The 26,688-nt window shown below is 37.5% G+C and overlaps 1 protein-coding gene across 1 annotated transcript; it reads right to left on the bottom strand.

Moving 5' to 3' along the window:
• Nucleotides 1-1,888: 1,888 nt before the first annotated feature.
• LOC132272372 (probable serine/threonine-protein kinase At1g54610) lies at nt 1,889-15,575 on the bottom strand. Its single transcript, XM_059773531.1, has 9 exons — nt 15,069-15,575; nt 14,429-14,713; nt 14,021-14,338; nt 13,540-13,761; nt 13,053-13,147; nt 12,058-12,241; nt 11,388-11,755; nt 4,412-4,559; nt 1,889-2,221 (listed from the first exon to the last, which is right to left on the bottom strand). The coding sequence occupies exons 1-9, from the start codon at nt 15,573-15,575 to the stop codon at nt 1,889-1,891; spliced, it is 2,460 nt and encodes an 819-aa protein (XP_059629514.1).
• Nucleotides 15,576-26,688: the final 11,113 nt, after the last annotated feature.

Raw genomic sequence — 26,688 nt, 5'->3', positions numbered from 1 at the left:
TCGTGGTATATTTACTTTCTCAAATCCGTTTCCAGGTGAATGAGAAATTAGCTCCAAAGTGTGGTGTTTTGATAAGCCTAAATGGGTATGCAAAATGTGGGAATTGTTTGTCCTACATGGAAAAAATGTTGAAACTAATTAAAATTTAAATAAGCCAAATTTGGGTTTGGGCTTGGGCCTAATTGTAAAATCCAATTATTCTTTTTACTAAATGGAATATTGGATTGGGCCTTTAATTTTGGGTTGTGCTTATTTAAATGGGAAGTTAGTTTTTGAATTTAAATTAAAAGTTAGTTTTTTTTCCAAAGGATTGTATCTATTTCTAAAGGGTTGCATCTGCTTTTCAAAGAGTTGCATCTGTTTCTAAAGGGTTGCAACTTAAAACCAATAGACATAACTATACATGTGAACCATTGCAACCTATTGGAGTGGATGTGTCTATTGGTGAATAGACACCATGTAAACCATTGCAACCTATTAGAGTGGATGTGTCTATTGGTAAACAGACACTATGTGAACCATTGCAACCAATTGGAGTGGATGTGTCCAGTGTGAAAAGACACATATAAATGGTTGTGTCCAATGATGAAGAGACACACCCAATCCGAAAATGCACCTTACTTAGAAACTACTTTTTAGTTTTTTCCAAAGGGTTGCACCCAATCCGAAAAGGCACATTAATTAAAAACTACTTTTTACCTTTTTCCAAAGGGTTGCACCCAATCCGAAAAGGCACCTTGTTGCCTATAAATACCCCCCTTTGGATCATTTGCAAATCATTCATTTTCATTTTCTTCTATCTCCCTCTCTAGACTTGAACCCAACCCAAGTGGGTTCAAAGAATAGGTTAAGTTGTCTGAACCACTTAGACCCTAATCCAATTTCATCGAGCTATATTAAGATTGGTTCGAACCATTTGGTTCAGATTGCACTCAATTCAACATTTATATAGTATAGATGCATTTTTTGAGTCACAAAGAGTATTACACGGAGAAGGTTCGCCGTATCCACGAGTTTATAGTACTGCTACTGGTGGATGTAGACTGTTGTATCTTGGGAGATACACGCTACTGAGTCCGTAAGCACCATAGCGGGGCAAATCTGTCTTAAGGACATAGTATCCAATACTAGCCTTGGTCCATGTTCTTTATTTATTATTATTATTTTATTACTTTATTTTGCATATTTAATTAAATATAGAGTTGTATATTTAATTAATGATTTCTTAACATATTGTTAATTATCTCATGACATATTAGTATAAGGTTTGTTATATCTTAAATGTTACATGAAGCATATACACAATCGACAAAACCAACACACTATTCTATCCATTCCACACATTCTGGAGAGCGGAACCAGCACTTTGTCACGTGCCGAACACTATACATGTCATCCACCTAAGTTTATAGCTATTTAAATAGACCTGTATTTGAGTCTTCATGGATATTGGGTTTGACCTGATTGGTCCTTGTGTTTTGCGCCTCTACAACGGGCCTCTGTTTTTGTATATCTTTTCCTTTTCCTTTTCCTTTTCCTTCTCCTTTTCAGGAGTATGCCCCTCGCAGGCCTCGTATATTCTGTAAATGATTTTTCCTTCTTTATAAAGAAGTTTTGACTTAATGAGAAGAAAAATGAAATATATATATATATAGAACGTGCTATTTGCTACTAGTAAAATAGACAATTCCTTTGTTTCCTGTGGGAAAAAAAAAATACACAAAATGCAAGTGCCAACTGAAGTAATGAATTATTTTCTTTTTTAGATTGCAAAATAAACTATAATCAGAAAAGAATTACATAAAACAAAAACATGAGAGTACAACAAACATACAAATGTCAATAAAGATTCAGCTCTATGTGATTATCTCTCAAATTAATGCATGGCTTAAGCATCCAAATCATGTAGTTCAAAGTGCTTTCTTGGATTAAGTTTTCGGAATTCCCTTGTGGACACAGACCTAGAGACTTGGTTCAATCTGTACATGTTCGGGTTATCATCATCGTTGTAGTTGATGTTGCTGGTTTTGGCATAGGGTAATGGAGGCAAGTTTTTTATGTTCTTGGTAGCATTAGGATGGGCTTCACTTCTAGGGGACATCTTTGGATGGGATGATACATCTTTAGAGACAGAAATTAAACTCTCTTCTTGCCGGGTTGCCGTTGTGCCGCTACCCACTTCTTTGTTCTCGATAGTCATCTCTGCATTCTTCCCTGGCTCCTGAAATATAATAACACATTATATATATAAACATTTAATCATTGTCCACTTTCAATATTCTGAGGCACTCCCTCATCTTTAACCTAGTTTTGGTCATTTCAAATTTTAATTATCAAGACAACAGTGAGGCTTGAACTTTAGATGTTACCCATTGTGAATTTATTTTAAAATTTTAAATGAGGATGTAACTTCAATATTTATATTTTCTAATGCACAATATATATATATATATATATATATATATATATATATATATATATATGAGTCAAATTTGACATTTCACAACTCAATTAAAAATCAGTCACGAATTTGAGGATAACTTGATAAGTTTTGATAGGGGAGTTTTTTAATCCAACTATAACAAAAAATGTAATGATGTCAATTCCCCCTTTTCATTACTAAGACTTGTTAATTTTCCCGTGGCACATATATCATATGTTTAATTTGACAAAAATTATAACTAGCATACAAGAAGTTAGGATGGAAGAGAAATGATAAATATCATGAAAGATTTTTATGTTATATTATCATTATTGATATGACATGTTAGTTAACCGTCAAGTGTAATTTAAAAAATAAAAATAAAAATTCTAGGAGTGAAAAATAGGAGAATGGATAAAAACCCTATAACTAATTAAGGAAAGAAACCGGGGAAGGGAGGAAAACCCAAAACAAATTGAGAGTAGTATAGAGATACACTATTATTGGTGAATATATATACACATGTTTGATTGATCAATAAATTTGATAATAGTACCTTATCAAATTTGTAATTTGCATTATGACTCCCAAATTAAAATTACAGTGAGATCATGTTGTGTAGGTATATATATATATATATATATAATATATATAAGTGATGATCAGATTACGCGTGTTTGAACCAATACCTCCTAATAAAATTTAGTTAGGGTGTGTGGAATTTCTTTTTTTTGTCATTGGAATTCAGTTAAGGTTTAAATGCCTAGGAGAAGGACATCCAAATGCCTTTAGATGCTTTATCTATTAATTCTTTTTTATGTCAGTTTGGTAATATGAAAGAGAGTTCTTAAATTTTTAGGATTAATTACACAGACCATCCTTATGGTTTGCTATAATTATAGGACCTCCCTTATAGTTTGAGAAATTATACGAATCTCTTCTAAAAATGAAACATTCTTATACAACCTCCCTTCCTAGGCTCATGAAAAACCGAAGGTGAGTTTTTTTTTTTTTTTTTTTTTCATTTAATTTTCATTTTGTAAATATGTATAAGATTATACAAGCCTATAAAATGGAAGTTAGCCCAGTTAACAGACAATTGGATCCAAGAGTACCTCCAACCCAATGAGGATCAAGGAATCAATACCTAAAGAGTAAACAGAGGAGATGACCGTTACTGGTCTAAGATACAATTCTGGTGATTACCATGGAGAATAACTCCTCAGTTCTTTTGATCCGGAAGCTCGGCAGGAGGTCTCAAGATTGATGATGCCAGTTCCCATTCAGCAATTAATCTTCTAGCTGAAGAGGAATCTGGGATGGTTGAAGACATGAGCTTCAATCTAATTGTCTCACATGTAAGATGCAAATTAGAGTTTTGAGAGAGTAATTTTCTTTTGGAAGATCGTTCGATTCCTCTCGTTCCAGATATTATAGACCAAGAAGGCTAAAGAGAGCTTTGATATTGTATAGCTGTGATTGTTTGAGTTACCTCTCTAATGGAATGAAGACCATGCAATTAGGTCAGACCAATTAGATGGTTGGATAAAGAACCCACAACGTGCTTGTAGAAATGCCCACAAGGCCTTGCATATGAACACTTAAAGAATAGATGGTCATGGGATTCCAACTCCCTATTGTAGATCGAGAATACACATTATAGCATTGATGTGTGAAGTACATCTTCTATTCAGTGTTGGAAGCTTATGATGGATGGCCACCCATAATGTGAATGAATATTCTTGTATTGTTTGCTTGGACTAGACCAGATGAGACCAAGGGATGCTAGGTAAGTACTGGCTTAGATGTTTCATTGTTTGTGAGATTAAGAATTCCCCAGTAGCAGATGTTATCCACTTGAAAATGTTATGTCTTCGTGAGTAAGGCAGTAGTAGTCTGTATGTAAGCTGTAATTGGGGTGGTATGTTTATGATGGTGGTTGGGAAGGACTGTGAGGAATCAAAGATGAATGAGTTTAACTTATCTTACTATCATATACGGATTCAATGATTTGCTGGGGTGTGACAATAAGATGTAGAGGACCTGGGTAACACCAGTTGTCAAACCAGAAATTAGATTTGCTTCCATCACCAATTTTAAGTTTGACATGGCCTCAGTCCTAAAACTGAGAAGGTTCCTTCATATTCAAGAACACTGTCCAGGTGTCTTCACCTCCGAAATGCTTCTTCCATTAAGGAGATAAATGTTAATCCATTGAACCCAGAGCATGTCCTTTGATTTGATAATATACCATAGATGCTTTATAACAACAACCCTATTCCATGTGAAGAGGTTTAGGAGTCCAAGCCCACCACACATTTTAGGTAAACAAGAAGTTTCCTAATTTACCTTCCCTCCAATCTTCTTGAGTTCAGGTCCAGATCAGAGAAAGGCTCTGAAGATGGCATCCAATTTAGCTATAATACTCTTTGGTAGAAAGAATTTAAAGCTCCAACACATTTGGGTTGAGAACAATACTGCTTTGATTAATTGTAATCTACCAGCAAATGAGAGGTCTTTACTTGTCCAGTGGGCAATTCTTGATGTGATTTTGTCAACCAGAGATCTGCAGTCATTGGCTCTCAGCATGGAGGTAACAAGTGGAACTCTAAGGTATCTCACAGGAAGATCACCTTTGTCAAACCAAAGATAGGTGAGGATAGTGGTTTCTATTTGCTCATTGACTCCAGCTAGGAAGACATGGCTCTTACTCTGATTGCTTTATAGTCCAAAGAGAGATAAGAAGGTATCAATTTCCTTTTTAATAATTTGTAGGGATGGTAAACTACCATATGAGAAGAACATAAGATCATCAGCAAAAATGAGGTGGGTTAGGATAGGTGTTTTCATCTCCAGTGGCATTTGAAGGGCATTTCTATGGTGAATTTGTTGACAATGCTAGAGAACACCTACATCACAATTATAAAAAGAAATGGTGACAAGGGGTCACATTGCCTTAGTCCTTTAATGCTTTTAAAGAACCCATTGAACTCCCATTGACTAAGATGGTGAATGATGGTATGGAAACATATGTTTGTATCTAAGACACAAATGTAGTTAGGAATTCAAGTATTCTTAAGGTGTCAAACAAGAAGTGCCATAAGACAGAGTCAAAGGCCTTATGTAGGTCAATTTTTAGAGCATACCTAGGGGAAGAGATGGAGTTTCTATGGTATCCATTGAGAAGTTCTTGTGCAAGTAAGATGTTATCATCAATAAGTCTACTTGTATGAAGGCTGATTGTGTAGTTCTAATGATATTGAGTAATATGGGCTTGAGTTTGATGGCTAAAAGCTTAGATATGCACTTATAGATGGTGGAATAGCAGTATATAGGTCTAAATTCATTGAGGGACGAAGGATTAACAACTTTAGGTATTAGTGTGATGTATGTGGAGTTCACCTCTCTAAGTAGTTTACCAGAGATGAAGAATTCTCTTATTGCCATGGTGATATCAAGCTCAATAACTGGCTAGGCTTTCTTAAAGAAGAGAGCATTGAACCCATTAGGTCCAAGGGCCTTATCACTATTTCAAGAGAATATGTATTGCTTAATTTCCTCAGTAGTGGGAATGGAACATAAGGAGGATGAGAAAAGTCCAGGTAGTGAAGGCTTAATAAAGAGGGATAGAGCCTCTGTACCTAGATATGGGTCTGGATTCATACCTAGAGCTGTGCGAAAGTTGTTCACAACCTCATATTTGATTACAATCTCAGTGTCCAGAAGCTTATCAGTAGAAGAATTGATTGAGGTTACCTTGTTTATGTTCAATCCTAAGGCAATGGATTTATAGAGAAGGAAGTATTGGAGTTACCATCTTTTGAGCCACTGAATTCTTGATTTCTATCTGTATGTTTTCTCTTCATTGGTCCTAAGGTTGATATAGATTAAAATAAGCTACTTCTCTTATTCTCTTAGTGATTGGTCATCTGGTGTGACATCAAGTGCTAGTTGGCATTCTGAGAGGGAGTCTTTGGTAGCTTGAACTTCCAATTGTATTGTATTGAAATTCTTGGAGAACTCCTTCTTAAGTGGATGCTTGGCGCTTTTAAGTTTGGTAATGACTTTGAATATGGTATATCCTTCTATGTACTTGCTCGAATGGGATTGTATATATAAATGGTAAGAAGGCTTCATTATTGCTCCAGCAGTTAAAGAATCTAAAAGTCACTATTCTCAATGGTGTAGGATTCCCATGTGTAATGACCATGGGGCTATGGTCAGAGATACCAGGTAGGAGGAAATTGCAGTGGGATAGAGGGAAGAAGTGATTCCATTGATCATTGATAATTACTCTATTAAGCTTTTTGGAAATGTTGGAGATACCAGGACTTTTGTTGTTCCAAGTTTGGAAAACTCCTGAGAAGTTCAAATCCTTAGGTTAGAGTTATCCAAGCAGTTTCTAAAATCTATCTAGCCTTGGTGGTTCTCTTGGACCCTATATGATTTTCTGATACTGTCATGACAATGTTGAATTCTCCTCCAATAATCCATGGTGAGGAAGAAAATAAGGTTGAGTGTAGTTGAATGTCTGCCCAGAGACTCTCTTTTTTAATGATGTCATTTTCTATATAAATGAAGGAGATATAGAATGAGGTTTTGTTGCTGAGTATAGTAACTGAGCAATGGATGGCCTATTTTGAACTGTGGAGAACATGAAGGCCCACCTTATTTGAATTTCAGAGGATCCAAATTCTCCCTAAACTTGAGTATTGGTAGGTTTGAGTTAACTTCCAATTCCTTACAAGGTATTTTTGCACCCTATCAATGTTAACAGATTAAATCTTGGTCTCTATGATGAAGACAATATTAACCTTTTTATCTCGAAGAAGTTGTTTCACTTCATCCTGTTATTAAGGCCCCTTACGTTCCATATAACTAATGATACCATCTAACGGTATTAAAGAGATTGCCACCTGGGAAAAGATTCCCTTTTTGATTAGTAAGTGCCTTCTTAAAAGATAGTTTACTCTTGAGTTTGCTTGCATTCATTGCTTTGTGCTTGGATAAGTCAGCAGGGAGACTAGTGCATGAATCTGATTTTGAAACGCTGGTGCATGTGTCCATTGTAGATGGAAGAATGTGAGAGGCCACTACATAGTTGAGCTTGGAGGTGGAAGGTTTAACGATGGTTGTAGGTATAGTTTCAGGGAACATTTGGTTGGGATGGTAAGAACTTAGATCAATTGTGAAATTATCATTTGGTTTAAAATAGTGGGTTATAACATTCTGACCAGGATGAATTTGCAGGGAAGGTTGTGACACAGAACTAGAGTCCTTGGGGTTAGGGCATGGTGAGTTAAAAGGTGAATCATTCACATAGTAGACAGTGGTTTTGGAATGGAATTTGGTAGAAGATTACTTAAGTGGTATGGTTTTCCATTCAGTGGATGGATGAAGTGTTTTAATAGGGGGTTGGAATTGTAACATGTCTTGGTTGTATGACCAAAGCACTTGCAAGTATAACATATTGGAGGGCAATTTATATATTCCACAATAACATTGGCAACTTTCCTTGATCCTGTATGCATCTTAATGGTAGATGGAAAGTCTGCAATTGCCTTGACCTCGACACAAACTTTGGTAAATCTAGTTTTGTGCCTACCTTTAGTAACGGCATTAGTGAAAAGAGGAGTCCCAATGATGCTAGAGATATAGCTCAGTCCACTCTCAGTCCAAAATTGCAGTGGCATTCCGAAGAGCCTAATCCAGATTGGAATTGAAGAGATAATACCTTTTTGGAAGCATGGTTCCTAGTGGGTGAGGATCAACGGTTTGTTAGATAGGAACCTGGGTCTTTGAGTGATGATGGTGTTGTATTGCTCCAAGAATGAAAAGTAAAATTCAAATAACCCTTTCTCTATGCTTGTTACTCTTGTGAGTCCTTTGTCTGACTAGTGGCTGGTAGTGATGTCCTTAACCATGCCAAATGGAAGAGGTTTATGAATAAAGTAGCCTAAAAGGCTTGCTCTCATATGATCCAGGCCAACTTGCTCAACTTCAGGTGGTGGTGCAATGATGTTATAAGTAGGTTCTATGAGATTGACAAGTTTTAGTGGAGTTCTTGGTGGTGGATTCTTGACAATGGTAGCCTAGGTTGGATTTGGATATGGTTGGGGTGGATGAGAAACAAAGGTGCGAAGAGTGGTTGTGTGGTTTGTAGCTGAAGGAGGAGGTGGTATAGACTTGGGAGGTATGCATCTGATTAGACATGGCAGATAGGGGGTATAGCATGTGGCTTTAGATACTTTACCTAAAAGGGGGATATAACCTTTTAAGTAGGTGGAAAGTGGTTTGTGAGAGTACCTAAAGGTGTTAGGATGGGATGGGATTCAAATTCAAATTGGCTGTTATAATGTCCCAGATTTTTTTTCTGGATTTTTCTGAATTTTTCTTTTATTTATTTTATGTGCCTCGTTTTGCATGCCACGCGGGCCCCAAGGGCTATTAACGTTATTTCATTGAGCCGAGAGTTTTAAAAATGCATTTTTAATTATTTTACGTCAATTAGAAGTGACGAAACCAATTTTAGAATTTTTCGGAAGTCAGGACGATTTCTGGGCTCAGGAACTTCTTCCGATTTTGCCAATTTCATTGAAAAGCATTATAGACATTTCATACATACATACATATGCATATATCTATATATTAGAGAAGATATTTTGTGTGAAATGAATGACATTGCAATGGATGAGTGAGGGCAATGTGGTAACTTGGCCTAAAGTTAGTAACCGCCTAGAGATTAACACATGGCAAAAGAGGGACCACACACACAATTAGAACTTGCCAAACCATCTCCTCTTCCTCCCATTCTCGGCTAACCCCTTTCTCTCTCTATATGATCTCTTTCTCTCTATATATTTATAAACTACATGCTTTAATCCACATTTTGAGAGCCCTAAAGTGAGATTTAGGCTTAGCTCAACAAAGGAGATTGGTTCCTTGCATCAAGGGCTTTCATTTGAGACCAATCTTGCACACACTTGGAGGAATTTCAAATTTAGGCTTGCTTAGGGCTTGTTTGGCTAGCACAATTTGAGGTAGGGGTTTTCTAAGACTTCGAACTTGCCTTTCAGTGAAAATTATTGTTTGATTCTTTCATAAATCCCATGTTTGATGTTATATTAAGAGATAGTTGTTAGTAAAGTGTTATTGAAATAATTGTGTGTTCCTAGCATGCTTATATAAAGTAAATATGTTATTCTATGTTGAATCTAAGTGCTAACATATTACTATGGTTAATTTGAAGAAAGCATGCTAATAAATAATGTGAAGTTGGATTCCTTTTTATGTTAAAGACATGTATGATATTGTTCTAGAGAAGACTTGCTTGATATGTGAATGCTAGCACGATTTTGGGATGGTATGGAGTTCTATATTAAGCATGCTTATAGTTGGTTTCCATAAGATGCCTTGTTTGTAATTGTATTGTGGAAAATGCCATTGTTGTATTAAATTTCCAAGGGATGCCATGTTTATGCCATTATTGTTATATAGATGAAAATGCAGCTTAATTGATGAAAATGATGCATTTGCATGACATGGTGGGGAAGGGAATAGAGAAATGGGTTGAAATGAGGTTTTTATAAAAAGAAGCAGATTTCGCGAGTTCGGTGCTAACTTCACCCAGAGGGAGCGCATGCAAGTTTAGGACGCATAAAGTTAATTACTAGGCCCAAATGGTTTTTTTGCTTAGGATAGCTAATTAATCTCACCTTGGTAAACTCAGTTAGCGGTTTTCGGTGTGAGTTAGGGTCGGTAGAGGCCAAGTTTGGGAGTATTGCACATTGCATTGCATTCTATGCACATTTTTATTGAAATGCATTAATGTCGTTGATGGAAATGTTAATTGTGATATAAATTTGATAAATAAAAAAACCCAATGCATGATCCCAGTTCTCTTTTATTCCCTTTGTGTGTTATATGGCTCAAGGGAGTCTAAAGTTGACGTCTTGGACAACTTCTATTGAGCCTCCATGCTCACCCATTCCTTTAACACTTTTCAGGTCTAGCAAGTTGGTAGTTGACAAGGTTCCTCCTCAAGGGTAGTTGAAGTCGAAGAATCCCTTCTTTTGTAACTTTTGCACTAAATGGCAGTTTTTGTAAACTTTAAGCCAATTATGACATTCTTTTGTAAAAGCCTAAATGGCAATGTTACCTTTTCTTTTGGTGTATGTAGATATCAGCCCTAAGCATTATTTTTAGTAACATTACAAATGGATGAATGTTTGTAAATGATGTGGTAGACAAGAGGGTTTTAGTGTCATTTCTTATTGGTGAACGTATATATAGGATGTGTCCTATCTTCATTTTATGTTCATGCATGTTTTTGGATCATTTGGGATAGGTTTGAGACTAATTTACGGTCACCATTGATGCCATAGGGTACCCGATGCCTTAAGCACCTAGAAAATAGCTATTTTTCAGCTCCTACGAAGTGTCAGCCGGCTGGTGATATAAGCCAGCTACTTGACAATTCATTTTGGCCAAAACAGAGAGTATGCATCACTGAAACATCGTTTGGGCCGGCTGACCATCACTGTCAGTTTTCAGGGAGTTTCAACCGATTGACGCCTTTAGCGCACCAGATTTCTTGACTAGACTTCAAACTGTCATATCTCCTTCATTTCCTAACCAAATTAGGTCAAATTTGAGTCTAAATTCAATAATTTTGAGTCAATTTTCCAATGGTACCAATTTTATTCCAAAATTCTAACCGTAGAGGAAGTTATGACCATTTTAATGCAGATTACTCCGGAAATCTCCCAAACCGTAAAGGCCTAATTAAGTGAGATCATTGTCTTTGTATCTAGAACCATACTAAATGAGTTTATATGGCTGTGAAGACTTAAATGGACTCCCCTTGGCTCATTTAGAGTCAAGTCATTTCTCTCCTTGACTTTATTACCCTTGGGTGGTGTCGGGTCTGGTTAGGACCCGGATAATGTCCGGTTTGGGTTGTTACAGCAGCATTGTCTGGTTAGATGATGTGACAATTGTGGCGGTTGGATGTGGTGGATAACGGTTGCTGCTCCGATGGAAGTTGCGCTGGTCTAGTGAAGGGAAGATCATCCTCAAGTACACTGGAGAGGGAGTAGGATCACAATCCTGTAATAAGGTTATGTGGTTACTGGAGATTATTTGGTCACTAAACTCATTGATCCTTGACCTCAACTTGGCTTTACATTTGAGACCATCTTCAATGATACCTCCGAGCCTTTCTACTTCTTCAAGAAGGTGGTTGTAAGTGTAGTTGCTTCTAAACTCAGAAAGCTCAACACCCAGTCTGTAGATTTCATCATTCAAGGCCTGAGTGTTCATGGGGTCGATGACCTGGAGGACATTGTTGTGATCATCAATAAACCTTGAGGGGTGTTGCTTAGGTGAATGAGTCTGAGCATGAGTGGAAAATGAGACCTTCAGTGGTTTAGATGGTGTTAGAGCCTGACGTTTTGGTGGTATGGTGGGTTTTGTGGTAGTGTTAATGCATGAGTGTGATGAATTTTTTGAGGATGGATATGGAAAGGGTTGTGCTACCTTAGAAGGCTCATTGGATGGGAAGAAAAGAGGCGGTTTGAGGTGGTTAGGTTTGGGATTCCGGCCAGACGGATGGCTGGTTTTGGAAGCTTTCATTTTTTTGTTAAATTTTTAGTCAAAACGTAAAGAAATTTATTCACACTATGTGTATGATTAACTGAAGGTGAGATGTGTACCTCTTTCGAAGAATTCGAACCTGCCTTTGGCTTTTCTGTAGTCAGATCCTTTCTCCGCCGCTCTTTTTGTGTCCGAGAACTTTGTCTCATTTTCCCATTCCTATGCCTGTAGAGAGAGAGAGAGAGAGGGAGAGAAAAAAAAAAAAAAAAAAAACACATGGTTTTGGGCATTATTTCTAATGTATCGAATCATGAATTAAACTATGTGCAAGTATACAATTGATGTAACTATCATATCTCATATCACTAGATTAATTCATTTTATTACGAGGTGGTCTCTATTATTCTTTAGATTCTGATATATAGTTTAATGAAAGTTTCATCATATTTTCTGTAGTTCGTTTCTTTCTCCATAGCACCAAAGCACCCTATTCCTTCTTCCATCAAATTATGATTTTCAAGATTGAACAATTAATGAAAACAATTAAAACAGTTGCAATATATCAAAAACTGAGAGAAAAGAAAAGCTTTTTTTTTTGTTTTTAACCTGACAACAAAAGAAAAAGGCATGTTTGGTTCAATTTTGTGACAACACTACTAAGTTTTTTGATAACTGAAAATCAGAAAATTGAGGGGAAATTTTTGAAAATTGTTTTCTAAAATTTTAGTTAAAAAAAAAAAAAAAAATCTATTTTAAGAGTTCCGTCTTCTATAATTTGAGTTCTTGACAATTGTTTTAAATAACCCGAATCAAACTAAATTGTTGAATGTATAAAATCAAATTCATATTGGATCCCATAACTCAATGAGATAAAAGCATCCTCTCAACCTTAATTTATGCTCTCTTTCTATGGTCATAATATACAGTAAGGTTCAATGAAATTCTGAAGTAATTAATGTGTCACTACTACTAGTTAATTTCATAAATACAATAGAAAAATGATCATGAAACTTAAATTTTTTGAACAGGAACTTACTTTCTGCTCTCATTGGTTTGAGTCAGTTCATCATCCTCTTTGTCAATCACTGGTAAACCTGAAAGGTTGCACGCCAATGGGCTTGTGTGAAAGAACTGCAATCAGGAGATATTTTTTAGCACAGAATGATATGAAAGTATTATTCTGTTTTGATAAAAATAACTTTTCCATCACAATTTACAACTTCTGAGAAATTGAAAACAGCATTATTGCTAACCAATTTCTACAATAAAAAAAATTTAAAAGAGGCTTTTACTTGTTGATAAGCTTTCAATTTTCTCGGAATTGGATTTTTGGGCTTCCACTTAGTTTAAGCTTTCAGCTTCAGTAGATGTCAAATGGAACTTATCATCATAGATAATATAATGAATTCATCATGCTAGTAATTATCTGGTCTATAATGTATTGAAATAATAACTACATATATAACCATAAATTTTAATAGTGAGGCATTGGAAATTTAGGGCTTTCGATTTGTGGTGCTTACGTTATTTTGAAGGGCAGCCACTGCAGTGCCACGATATGCAGGATCTAGAGCAAGAAGTGTGTTCACAAGACCCAAAGAAGATGCAGGGAAGTCTCGAAATACTCCACGAATAGTAGGTTTGTATGAATTTGGTGGTTTTAGGGTTGTAGACACCTTCAGCTTCTTCCAGTAATCATCTGAGGGTGTTCCACATAGCTTGAAAATCCTATGGATTTGCTCAACCTGCACGCATAAAAAAATAGATAATCTGAGAAATAATTTTCATGACTAATGACCTAAAAATGCCTCAACATCTACTGTTCCATTGAAGCCTCAAATAATTTGACATTTAGATATAACCACAAAGGAACAATTCCAAGTAATTAATTTGACTAAGTTTTCATAATATATTATTATATGGTGGTTTTGATCAACTGAATTAGCCTAGAATTGGAGTTGATACTGAAACATAAATTATGAATGCTTAGTTGAACAGCATTACCTCAGTCCTACCAGGCATAACCGGTCTCCCTGCAAACATCTCTGCCAGTAGGCATCCAGCACTCCAAAGATCAATCCCAACTCCATAATCCGTGGTACCTAACAGCAGCTCAGGGGCTCTGTACCAAAGTGTCACCACTCGGCTTGTGAGAGGACGCTTCTTCTCAGGGTTAAAATAATTTGCCAGCCCAAAATCTGCGATCTTCAGCATCCCACTTTTATCTATCAACAAGTTGGATCCTTTAATGTCCCGGTGCAAAATTCCCCTTTCGTGGCAGTGCTGAAGGCCAGAAAGCAGTTGATGCATATAACACTTCACCTGCATCCACAATATTCAAACATTGGAATATATATCCTCCACGTTCTTAGAATCTGAAATGATAAATACACAAAAAGCCAAGGTTTTGACCTGTGGTTCAGTAAGCCTCTGACCAGGGCGGGCAATGATTCTTGACAAATCGGACTGCATGTAATCAAAAACAAGATAAAGACTATACTGCATTCTTGATGTGGCTAATCCTTCAAGCTTTATGATATTTGGATGATCTAGTTTCCGCAAGAACATAATCTCTCGTGCCATAAATTTCACACTCTCGGGTTCTGATGTGTTAAAGCGAACCTTCTTGAGGGCTACAATCTTTCCGGTGCCCCTATCTCGAGCTTTATATACATTGCTGTAGGTCCCTTGCCCTACCTTTTATACCAAAGACACTGTCAAACACAGCTCACGTAGCTAGTTTCTTTGTTCTATAAAGTTTGTTCTGATCAAGAACAGAAGGTATTACCTTATCAACTGTATGATCATAGGACTGCAGTTTTAAGAAGTTTAGAAAAATCCTACCAATCTAAGCAGTCTAAAACTGTATATGTAATTATGTATGTTGTAATCGAATTCTAACTGGTACAATTAACAATTCTTTAAGGGCCACACCCGCAGACTTGATCCAAGCTTTACTCGATCTGTGTTTTTACATGATTTCCGTGGATAAGTCCAAAGCCCTGGACACTCGTTATATAAAAATAAAAAAATAAAATTATAGAAGGCTGACCTTATCAAGCTTGTCATAAGATTCTGCACTCTTGGGAACTAAACCAGACAGAACATCTCTAGGAATATTATCGGTGAGCCATTTTGGCCATCCATCCACCATCTCATCCTCACTGGAAGGCTTCGATGATGACGTAATCCTACCAAAAACACTGCCCCCACTGCCACTGCTGCCACCGCCTCCACCTACACCACCTCCTCCACTACTTTTTCTCTCCACCTCTCCAGTGATTAACTTGCCATCCTGACCACCTTTGGCTTTCGCATTACCACTACCACTACCACTACCACTACCACTACCACTACCACTACTACCATAACTAGCACTGTTGTTTCTCAACTCTGGCCGGAGAAAAGGCCGGCCCTTTTCCTTGCCCAAAAGCCTCTGACCAGTTGATCTTCGAGATCCAACGTTCCCTCCTCTTGCAACATAGCCGTTTTCCATCTTCAACTTCCGTAAGCCTCGGGGTGGTGAGTTCGTGGAAGGCTTACCCTGAGCACAACCCATGGCTATGCAATTATAGTACTAGTTTTGGGAAGTAGTGAAGTCTGCGAATAATAGAGGGTATGGTAGCAAATGGGTGACATAGTCAAGAAAAGATGATGAACAAGAGCAACAAGTAACAACAACAATAACAAGAGGAAAGAAGAGGAAGAAGACATGTGTTGAAGAAAGAAGGAACAAATGCAGGCTGGATGTCTAGAGAGAGAGAGAGAAGTGAGAGAGATGGTGAAAAAGAAGAAGACAAGGCAGCCGTCCTTGGCCGGCCTTTTCGAATGATACTGAGCTATACAAAGAGGATCTTTTGATCTTTCAAGATTTCTTTGCATACACCGCTGCATTTAATGAAGTGATGAAAATAATGTCTATACAAAGAATATACATTTGATTTGATATGTTCTGAATTGCACTAGTGTTGTTTGGTTTAAAGAGGCGTAATTGGAAAGAATTGCAAAGAATTTGAAGGGGTTTAAATAAAAAAAGTATATATATTTATATAAGGGATTTTTACATATAAATGGAGTTAGGGAGCCATATTTACTCATGGATGAAGTCAAAATCTTATATTTTCACAAAAATGAGTTTGACCTAAATGATGACATGGCACATGAAGTTTTACTGTTTAAAATTTTTGTTACCTAAAATGCCCTTCTCCGTATTCCAATACATTTACCTTATTACCCTCGTTTAGAAAACATGATACCTGGAGGCCAAAAAGTGATACCTTCAGTTCAAAAACGTGGTACCTTTAGAACAAAAGTGGTACCTTCGTAAAATGGACTTATTTTTGCAATCGAAAATGGCATTAGACCCCACACCGCTAATTAAGTTGCACATTACATCCATAAATAGCTCCATTAGTGCCATGAATAATACAAAATATTCTCTAAGCTAGTTAAGCGAGTATTTAGAAAATATGGTACCTAGAGGCCAAAAAGTGGTACCTTCAGTTCAAAAACGTGGTATCTTTAGAACAAAAGTGGTACCTTCGTAAAAAGAACTTATTTTTGCAATTGAAAATGGTATTAAACCCCACACCGCTAATTAAGTTACACATTAGATCCATAAATAGCTCCATTAGCGCCATAAATAACACAAATATTTCTTAATTATCATATACTACATCTAAATAGTTAGTATAGTAGAATTTTTTTTTTCGCACTATTTTAATCGGCAAGGCTGTTTGGGACTTTTGAATAACTATTTCAATAATGCAATTGTTAAAAAAATTATGGTATCCAAAGATCATGTTTGATATGGATCTGGGTCATAATTAAATCTTTAGAATTTTTCAATGATAATAGGGAGACAATTTGGTCTCTAGACCTCTTATACATGAAGACCATTTAGAATTTTGATATAGATCTGGGTCTTAATTAATTGTAGGACGCTACTTATATATATATATATATATATATATATATATATTAATTGTAAGATGAGAATAGAATGATTATCTTGAATTCAAACATACATCTTATACATTATAACTTAAAGAGATTAATGTGTTATTGAGATTTTGGAATGCTCCAGTCTAGAATTATATTTTTCTTTACATATAATTATAATTATACTGATGTGTTATTGAAATTTTGGAATGCCCCAGTCTAGAAATTCTAGAATGCCTCATCTTATGCATTTAATTATATTTTTTCATTTTGTTTAAGAGTTTGAAAATTTTTCCACGTTTTCAATTCCTCTCCTTCACATTTTCCGTTTCGCCTACTTCTTTAAGGTTGGTTAATTTTTTCGTTAATGTGATACAATTAAATGTAGTAACTTTTTTTTTTTTTTTGACAGTGTGATTGGAGGATCGATTCTTGCCATCAAGACTTTGTATGGATGAGTGGGGGCTAATATTGCAATCAAGACTTTGTATGGACGAGTGAGGGCTAATAAATGTTCAAACTTAATAATTGTGTTCTTATTTTGCAAAAGATGATTGCTTCCTTTAAATTTAGTGATTTAGTTTTTTATTTCTTGTTGACTTTATTAGATTGGATGGGTGATAACTTTTTTGACATTCGTGGTGACTTAAAATATTTTGTAGACATGGTACTTCACTTGATGGTTTTGATTTAATGAAAAGTAATGGATTTTGGTTGTTCTATTTAATAAATACATATTAGGCTCTTCTATTTAATAAGAAGGTTTATAAATTTTTCAACAGCAGTGTTAGGAAATTGATGACTTTCTTAACAAATGGATTTAGTTCATGTATTGGAACATTGATAAATGGTGAATTTTTTAATTGTAGAATGAATTTTTTGTTGTAGTGATAGGCATTGATTAACATTGATGAATTTTTTAATTGATGAACGGATTTAGTTCTGGGAGAAAAACTTTAAAGAACTGAGGGCACTTAGCAGGTAAAGAGAACTTTTTGCGAGGTTTCACCATTGTTTGATCTTACTCCTTACAAGCTTAAAGCCCTAACCCTAATTTCGACAACTCTTACATTAATTTGTGGAGGTAAGTTCCTATTTTGTAAGAACCAAGCGCACCTCCTGAAGGATAATTTGGGTTGCAGGTACTATTCCATTATGGAATTGGCTTAAAAGCAGCTTCTTTACCTATCAAGTAGAGAATAATTGTGTTTACGATATATTGTAAAATTTTTAAAAAAAAAAATTAGCAGATAAACAATGTTCCAAGTGATCTTGGAGTATATTTTGTACTATTCGTTCCCTCAAGTCAGCTAGATTGGAATATAGTTTGTACTCTTTATAACACTAATGAATTTATTTGTGGATGTAATGTGCAATCTAATTAGCGGTTGCGAAGGTATCACTTTTTTCCCATAGGTACCATGTATTTGAATTGAAGGTACCACTTTTTGGCCTCCAGGAACCATGTTTCGTAAACACTCGCTTAGCTAGCTTGGAGAATATTGTGTTATTTATGGCGCTAACGGAGCTATTTATGGATCTAATATGCAACTTAATTAACGGTGTGGGGTTTAATACCATTTTCAATTGCAAAAATAAGTTCCTTTTACGAAGGTACCACTTTTGTTCTTAAGGTACCACGTTTTTGAACTGAAGGTACCACTTTTTGGCCTTCAGGTACCATGTTTTCTAAACACTCGCTTAGCTAGCTTGGAGAATATTTTGTGTTATTCATGGCGCTAATGGAGCTGTTTATGGATGTAATGTGCAACATAATTAGCGGTGTGGGGTTTAATGTCATTTTCAATTGCAAAAATAAGTCCCTTTTATAAAGGTACCACTTTTGTTCTAAAGGTACCACGTTTTTGAACTGAAGGTACCACTTTTTGGCCTCCAAGTACCATGTTTTCTAAACAAGGGTGATAAGGTAAATGCATTAGAATAGAGAGAAGGGCATTTTAGGTAACAAAAATTTTAAACAGTAAAACTTCATATGCCGTGTCATCATTTAGGTCAAACTCATTTTTGTGAAAATATAAGACTTTGACTCCATCCATAAGTAAATATGGCTCCCTAACTCCATTTATATGTAAAAATCCCTTTATATAATATACATCCCATGCCCAAATAGGACCCACAACAATAGCTTTAGTGGAGCCATACCTCTGTGAGACACCAATGTTGGGGTGTTGTATATGGACCAGGATCACCTCCAATTACATAGTGGTCTATTTGCTCCATTTTGGGTTAATGAACAGTGTTTACCATGTTTGGTTAAAAAATATATTTTCCTAATACAGAATTTCTGTATATATATATATATATGTATATGTATATATTGTTCAAGTATACACCCTTTTTGTTCCCTCCCTTATTTCTTCTTCCTCTTCCTTCCCTCACTTCAGGCGCCATTTGAAATAGAAATCAAATCCCGCCACTAGCCTTTTCTCCCAAAATATGAATGAAACCATTTTAGAAATTTATTTCTTTCTAAATAGAATCCAGAAGCAACAATTGTTGTGTGAATCAACCCAAAATTTCGATGCTACAAATTGTTTCCAAATAGAAATAGCACTTTTGTCATTCCCAATAAAATTGCAGATTCTAATTTCCTTCCAAAAAGAAGTAGCAGTATATTTCCAAAGCTAAGCAGGAGTGTATTTCCAAATCGAAGCAGGAGATCACCTTATTTCCAACCCTAAGCAGGTACGATTCGTAATTTTAAGATTTCATATTGAAGGAAATCGTCTTATTTCGAGAAAAACTGAATGGCAAAAACAAATATAATTAGTAAGAATATATAAACACATTTTTGGTAAGAAACCCAGAATTAGAAAATTATTGGTGAATTTGAATTGATCGCTATTTTATTGTGCAGTTATTAGGGGTTTTAATGTTTGTTTGTGAGGATAAAAAATGAGAGGATTTGTAGGGTACATGACTGGCCGAAAAAGAGTGTTTCAGAGTGTTACAATGTTAAGAAAATGTTTTTTTATTGGGCTTGCAGCGCAACGTTTTCCTAAGTTACATCTCAACTTTCTCCTAATAAGCATCCCAAATTCTTCCTTATCTACATTCCAATATTTGTGTAAAGTGAGTCACAATATTTTTCTAAGGTACATCCTAACATTTTCGTAATATAAATCTCAAAGTATTTGTAAAGTGTATCCTAACATTTTCCTAATGTGCATCCCAAATTTTTCGTAATATACATCCCAACTTTTTCAAAAGGTGCATCCTAAACTTTTCCTAAGGTGAGTCCCAACTATTTCGTAATGTGAATCCTAACTATTTGGTAACGTAAATCCCAAATTTTGTGTAATATTAATCCCAAGATTTTCATAAAGTGTATATGAAATTAGCATTAGTTGGTTGGACATATATGTTTTGTTGGTATAGAGGATTTTTATCGCCGTTTCTCTAGGATATAGTTAACTGATACATGCAAAGAAATGAATGAGATATATGTCAAATTTAATTGGTCATACATGTGAAAAGGTTTTTTATTTGATTGGTCATACATGTGAAATAGTTTTGTATTTGAGCTGTTGAGATGGAACATACTTAAGATGTTGAGGACACCAAAAATAACCTGGGCTTGATGAGACCCAGATTGTTGAGAATGAATCGAGTAAAAGCAACAGGAATGGAGCAAGTCCTCGCTAAGAGGGCCCAAGCCCAGGAGGACGGTAGAAAAACTCGCAGTATGATGAAATGAATTAGGCCCAAACGAAAAGAAAGCAAGTAAGGCCAACCCATCACAAGAAAGCTTCAAGAGTAGTTGTAACCGTCTATAAATAGACAAAAATAAGAGGGAAAAGGGGTTAGAAAAAATTATTTGAAGTGCACAATTTCTCTTTCTAAATTAGGGAAAATTTCTGCGTTTCTTCAATTGGCGCTGTCTGTTGGAAGAACGATGAGGATTGATTGGTGTTGATCTAAATCGATTCGATTCAGAGCACTTTGAGAATAAGGCGCTTGATCTCTGAAAGCTGAATTAAGATTGATGGAATTGTGATCTGTCTTACTGAATCTCGGTTCCAGTTGATTTCGAGAGATTGGCGTCCGATCTACGCAGATCTGATCTGTACGTGTTTGTTTCGACGAGCTACGCAGTTGCGACTTGTTGAGATTGCCGAATTCAGTGAGCTCATTGCTGACATAATTCAAATATGGCTAGTAATGAACAGAATTCAACTTGTTTGAGTCCAGATCTGGTGCGTTTGCATTAGCAAAGCTCAGATCTGATCAAGAATCCACGGTTAATGACTTTACTCCGATCAGGAATGATAATCGGAGAAGAGAGCTCAAATCTCTTGGAGAATGGCCAGCAGTCGAAGCTCGATGAGTTGATGAACATGATCGAAGCCCTGAGAAAAGAGAATGAAGAATTGCGAGCTGGAATGGAGCGTCGAGGCCACCTCTGGTAGGAGAGGGAGTTTTACTGTTCAATGTTGTTCATCATGGTGATCCAGAAGGTGTCAATCGCATGGATCCTCGTCTTGATGAAGTTTTAGTAGGCGATCTACCTCCAAATGTCCGTCAAGTAGGGGATCGAGAGGGATTTATTCATTTGGATCCACATCGCGAATGGATCGTGCAAGAGGAAGCGCCGGTGTATAATCATAGGGCTGTATCACTGTGGCAAAGTGAGTTTGTGGAGGATAGATTGTTTGATCCACCCTATCGACCTTCAATGGCAACGTTTGATTAACGAAGTTCAGAAAGGAGAACTGTTGATCATGGAGTTCCATCACGGTTTTCAAGGGAGAACAAAGCACTGCGTTCATCAGCAAGAAAGGTTGCATTTCCGTTCACTGATGAAATCCTAAAGGCTCCAAATTTGAGGAAGTTTTCCATGCCGATCTTCATTCTGTTTGATGGAACAACCGACCCGATCGATCACATCTACCACATTCAGTTGAAAATGGCTTTGAATACTAACAATGATCCTTTGATGTGAAAATGCATCCCTACAAGTTTGGTTGGGCCAGCCCTCAGTTTGTTTAAGAATCTGGCTCAAGGTTCAATTGCTAGTTTCCACGACTTGTGCAACAAGTTCATAAGCCAGTACTATGGGACTAAACGCCCGGCCAAGGATGTTTCAAGCCTCTTTACAATGAAGCAGCACGAAGATGAACGACTCCAAGCTTTCCTCACCCGGTTCAACCTTGTCAAAAGCATGGCAATGGAATGTCATCCGTCCACAGCGGTCCAAGCATTTAAAATCGCAATAAACCGAGGGACACCGTTCCACATAAGCCTGGTGGTGAATACGCCGAAGACCATGGACGAGCTGAATGAGAGAGCTGATGGTTTTGTGTGACTAGAAGAAGAAGAGGTAACTAATGCAAGGAAAACATTAATTATCTCAACAGAAGAGAAGCCCAAAGCTAAGATCCGGCAAAAACAAGCTCAGCAACAACGTCAGACCCCCTAGAAGGTAGAGAAGAGGCCCATAGAGGAAGAGTTGGTTACTCCACTCAGAGTTACTCTTGCAAGGCTGTATCAAGAGAACAAAGATAAGTTTTGCCCTCCCTTACCAATCAGACAACCTCTTAAACAGAGGGATCAATCTAAACATTGTTCTTTTCATAGTGACTTTGGTCATCAGACTAATGAATGCAAGAACCTAAGGAGGCAAGTGGAGATGCTGATCGCAAAGGAGGAATTTGTAGGATTTGTTCAAGGTCCGGCACAAGAGCAGAACCGACCGGTTGGGTAGATCAAAAGAACTCAGAATCCGAATCACCGCAGCACTCAGCCTGTTCGGATTATAAATGCAATTCATGGCCAACTTAAATAGACAGCGCAGTTAGAGGAGCTGCTTAGAATGCGATTACGCTAGGCCAAATTGAAAAGGAGGATTGGCAGTGTACATACTTTGCATCAACAAAACGCATTGGCACAGATAAATTTTGATAGAACAGACCTGCTATATGTTCAGGTTCCTCATGAAGATCCACTGGTCGTCAGTCTGACAGTTGCAGAATGCCTGGTCCGAAGAGTTCTGATTGATCCAGGAAGTAGTGCAAATGTCATACCCAGAATAACGTTCGACCAGCTCGAGATCAAACCCGAGAAACTCAAACCCACAGGAAATCCATTGCTAAGATTTGATAAGAAGCGTGTAGAGCCCATTGGTATGGTGGAATTGATAATGCAAGCTGCTGAGAGAGTTTTGACTGAGAGTTTTGTGCTCATAGAAATCTATCCATCTTATAACCTCTTAATGGGAAAAGGGTGGATTCACAGAGTTCAGGGTGTCCCATTAACTCTATATCAAGTGATGCGATGCTTGGGTCCAAATGGGACCAAGGTGATTGATATTTATAGGGACCAGGTTGCAGCAAAAAAGTGTTATTCAGTGACTTTGAAATCTGCTGGAAAGGGGAAAATTCCCATCCGTTCTGCAAGTCCAAGATAGCAATTGCAGGAGCCTCCACCCAACAAGAGTGGGGAGGAGGAGTCGTCAGTTTTGACTGAAGAACCTCTTCTTGATGTGCAGATCGACTATAAGAAGCCGGACTGAACAACGAGGGTGGGATTAAGACTTGTTGAAGAGGAGAAACAAAGGTTGATTGATTTCTTGACTTAGAATGCAGATGTGTTCGCATGGAGCCATTCAGACATGCCGAAAATTAGTCCTTCTGTGTCATGTCATTCCCTTAACGTAGATCCGAACGGAAAGCCTATGAAGCAAAAGCAAAGAAGATTTGCTCTAGAACACAATTGAATCATAGCTGAGGAGATTGATTGGTTGCTCGATGCAGGATTCATTAGAGAGGTTCAATACCTGGCCTGGCTCTCCAACGTCGTTGTTGTGCAGAAAAAGAATGGGAAATGGAGAGTATGTATTGACTTCACTAAACTGAACAAAGCTTGCCCAAAGGATAGCTTCCTATTGCCAAGGATTGATCAAATGGTGGATGCCACTACTGGGTATGAGCGATTAACCTTCCTAGATGCCTATTCAAGTTACAATCAGATCCCCATGGACCCGATTGATGAAAAAAAAACTTCTTTTGTTACTGAACGTGGGACCTACTGCTACAAAGTCATGCCATTCGGACTAAAGAATGCTAGAGCTACTTATCAGAGGCTAATCAACAAGATTTTCAAAAGTCAAATGGGGAGAACTGTGGAGGCTTACATTGATGATATAGTGGTAAAGAGTAAAAAGAAGGATAATCAGTTGGAGCATTTACAGGATGTGTTCGGTGTGTTGAGGAAGTACGAAATGAAGCTTAATCTAACCAAATGCTCATTCGGCGTAAGCTCTGGCCACTTCTTGGGACATATGGTCAATTATAGAGGAATTAAGGCTAACCCAGCCTAGGCGGAAGCTCTGATCAGTAATGTAAAACCAAAGATAATTAAAGAAGTGCAACCACTCACAGGTCGAATAGCCGCACTGAGCCGGTTCACTTCTAAGCTCTCAGACCGTTGTAAACCATTTTTTGACACGATACGAAGCCATGGAAGACAAGCCTGGAAGGATGAACAACAGCAGGCATTGACCAGCTTGAAAGACTACATACGAAACCCTTCGGTCCTGTCTGCTCCCGAGCCAAATGAAAAGCTCTTTGTGTACCTTGGGGCATCCAACATCGTGACAAATGCCGTTCTGATCCATTGCAAAGATGGACAGTAGTTCCCAGTGTTTTATATTAGCAAAATAATGGCCGAGTTGAAAAGAAGGTACTCAAAGGCCAAACGGATGATCTTGTCATTGGTCAATGCAAAAAGGAAGCTCAGGCGTTATTTCGAATCCCATCCAGTTGTCGTCTTAACTACTTTTCCTATAAGGATGATCTTGCACAAGCCAGACCTATCAGGAAGAATGACAAAATGGGCCATTGAGTTGAGCTCATTTAATATTACATATGAACCCAGAACGGCAATCAAATGTCAAGCAGTGGCTGATTTCCTACTTGAATGTGATGTTGAAGACTTGGAGGAAGATTATAGTTGTTCCTTATGAAAACTCTTTGTTGATGGCTATTCAAATCAAATGGGGGTAGGAATTGGAATCAAATTGCAAACACCAGAGGACACCACGCCGAGCCAAGCGATCAGACTTGAGTTCAAAGCAACCAACAACGAGGCTAAATACGAGGCATTGCTGGCTGGGCTGAAGTTAGCTAAAGAGCTGAAGATCAAGAATCTAGTTGTTTATAGCGATTCACAACTAATCGTTCGGCAAGTAACTGGAGAATACGGAACCAAAGATGAGACTATGGAAGCATACCGAACCGTTGATCTGCGTGAGGCAAAAGACTTCGATCAGATTAAGTTCATCTAATTGCCGAGGGAGTACAATTAAGATGCCGATCGCTTGACCTGTAGTGTATCCAGTTCTGGAGAAACATTGGCTAAGGTCATCCCAGTTGACGTGTTGAACCAGCTGTCCATTTTTGATAAACTACTTGGTCCAAGTGCTCAGCAAGTTAATATTATACCATATGAGCTAAGCGGGATTGATCTGATCATGGCTTTCATACGCGATGGTGTGCTGCTCGAACAGAAAGACGAAGCAAGAAAAATTAGGTCCAATGCCGCGAAGTATGCTATTGTGCATAATTAGTTGTACAGACGGTCCTTTTTCGGTCCGTACTTGAAGTATGTTACCCGAACAGAGGCTAGACAGATCATACGAACTATTCATGAAGGTGTATGCAGAAATCATTCGGGAGGAAGATCTTTGGCACACAAAGCAATGACATAAGGGTACTTTTGGCCAAACATGGCACGATATGTAGAAGAATTCTCTAGAAGATGCGATAAATGCCAAAGGTTCGAACCATTGATCCACCAACCACCTGAAGACTTGCACGTAATGGCCACGCCATAGCCTTTCACGTAATGGGGGATGGATGTAGTTGGCCCTCTGCCAATCGCAAGATTGTAGAACAAGTACGTTCTGCTAGCAACAGACTACTTCACCAAGTAGGTAGAGGCAGAGCCATACCCTAGTGTGACCCAAACTCAAGTAAGACGCTTTATCTGGAATAATATTATTTGTCACTTTGGCGTACCAAGGTCAATCGTTATGGACAATGGGACCAATCTCAATAGCAAGCAAGTGAAGGAACTGCTGGAAGAATATAGGATTAATCAAAAGTTGGCAGCAGTTAGCCATCCCCAGGCTAATGGTCAAGCTGAGATCATGAACAGGATAATCTTTAAGAAGAAGCTTGAAGATGAAAAAGGAAAATGGTTGGACGAGTTTCCGAACGTCTTGTGGGCTTACAGAACAACCCCGAGACGGCCAACTGGGGAGAGCCAACGAATGGCGTACGTCACCGAGGCAGTGATACCAATCGAGCACTTAGTTCCAATCGTTAGAAGCTTGGCGTGAAATCAAGAGCAGAATGATAGCATGTTAAGGTTTAATCTTGATCTGCTGGAGGAGAAAAGGGACGCAGCTACAATAAGGCTTATTTCTTCTTAACAGACGCTCGTAAATAGCCATAATAAAAGGGTAAAGCATAGAGACTTTGCCCTTGGTGATCTGGTTCTGAAAAGGACGGTGGGGATAGTTAAAAAGATGTTTTCACCATGGGAAGGTTCATACAGGATTGCAGAAGTCAGAGGGGAAGGGGGCACACGTGCTTGAAACCATAGCAGGGAGGTTAGTCAGTAAACCATGGAATGCCACGTCTCTGAAAAGGTACTACCAATAGAAGTAGAATTTAATTCCGACAATATGCTCATTTTGGCTTGCACAC

This window comes from Cornus florida, unplaced genomic scaffold (genome assembly GCF_030987335.1).
Source record: "Cornus florida cultivar Cherokee Brave unplaced genomic scaffold, ASM3098733v1 CherokeeBrave_3.0.0_Hap2_Chr09, whole genome shotgun sequence".
NCBI classification, from domain to species: Eukaryota; Viridiplantae; Streptophyta; class Magnoliopsida; order Cornales; family Cornaceae; genus Cornus; species Cornus florida.
The sequence above is the reverse complement of the archived record's forward strand: the minus strand, read 5'-3'. Positions and strand labels throughout refer to the sequence as shown.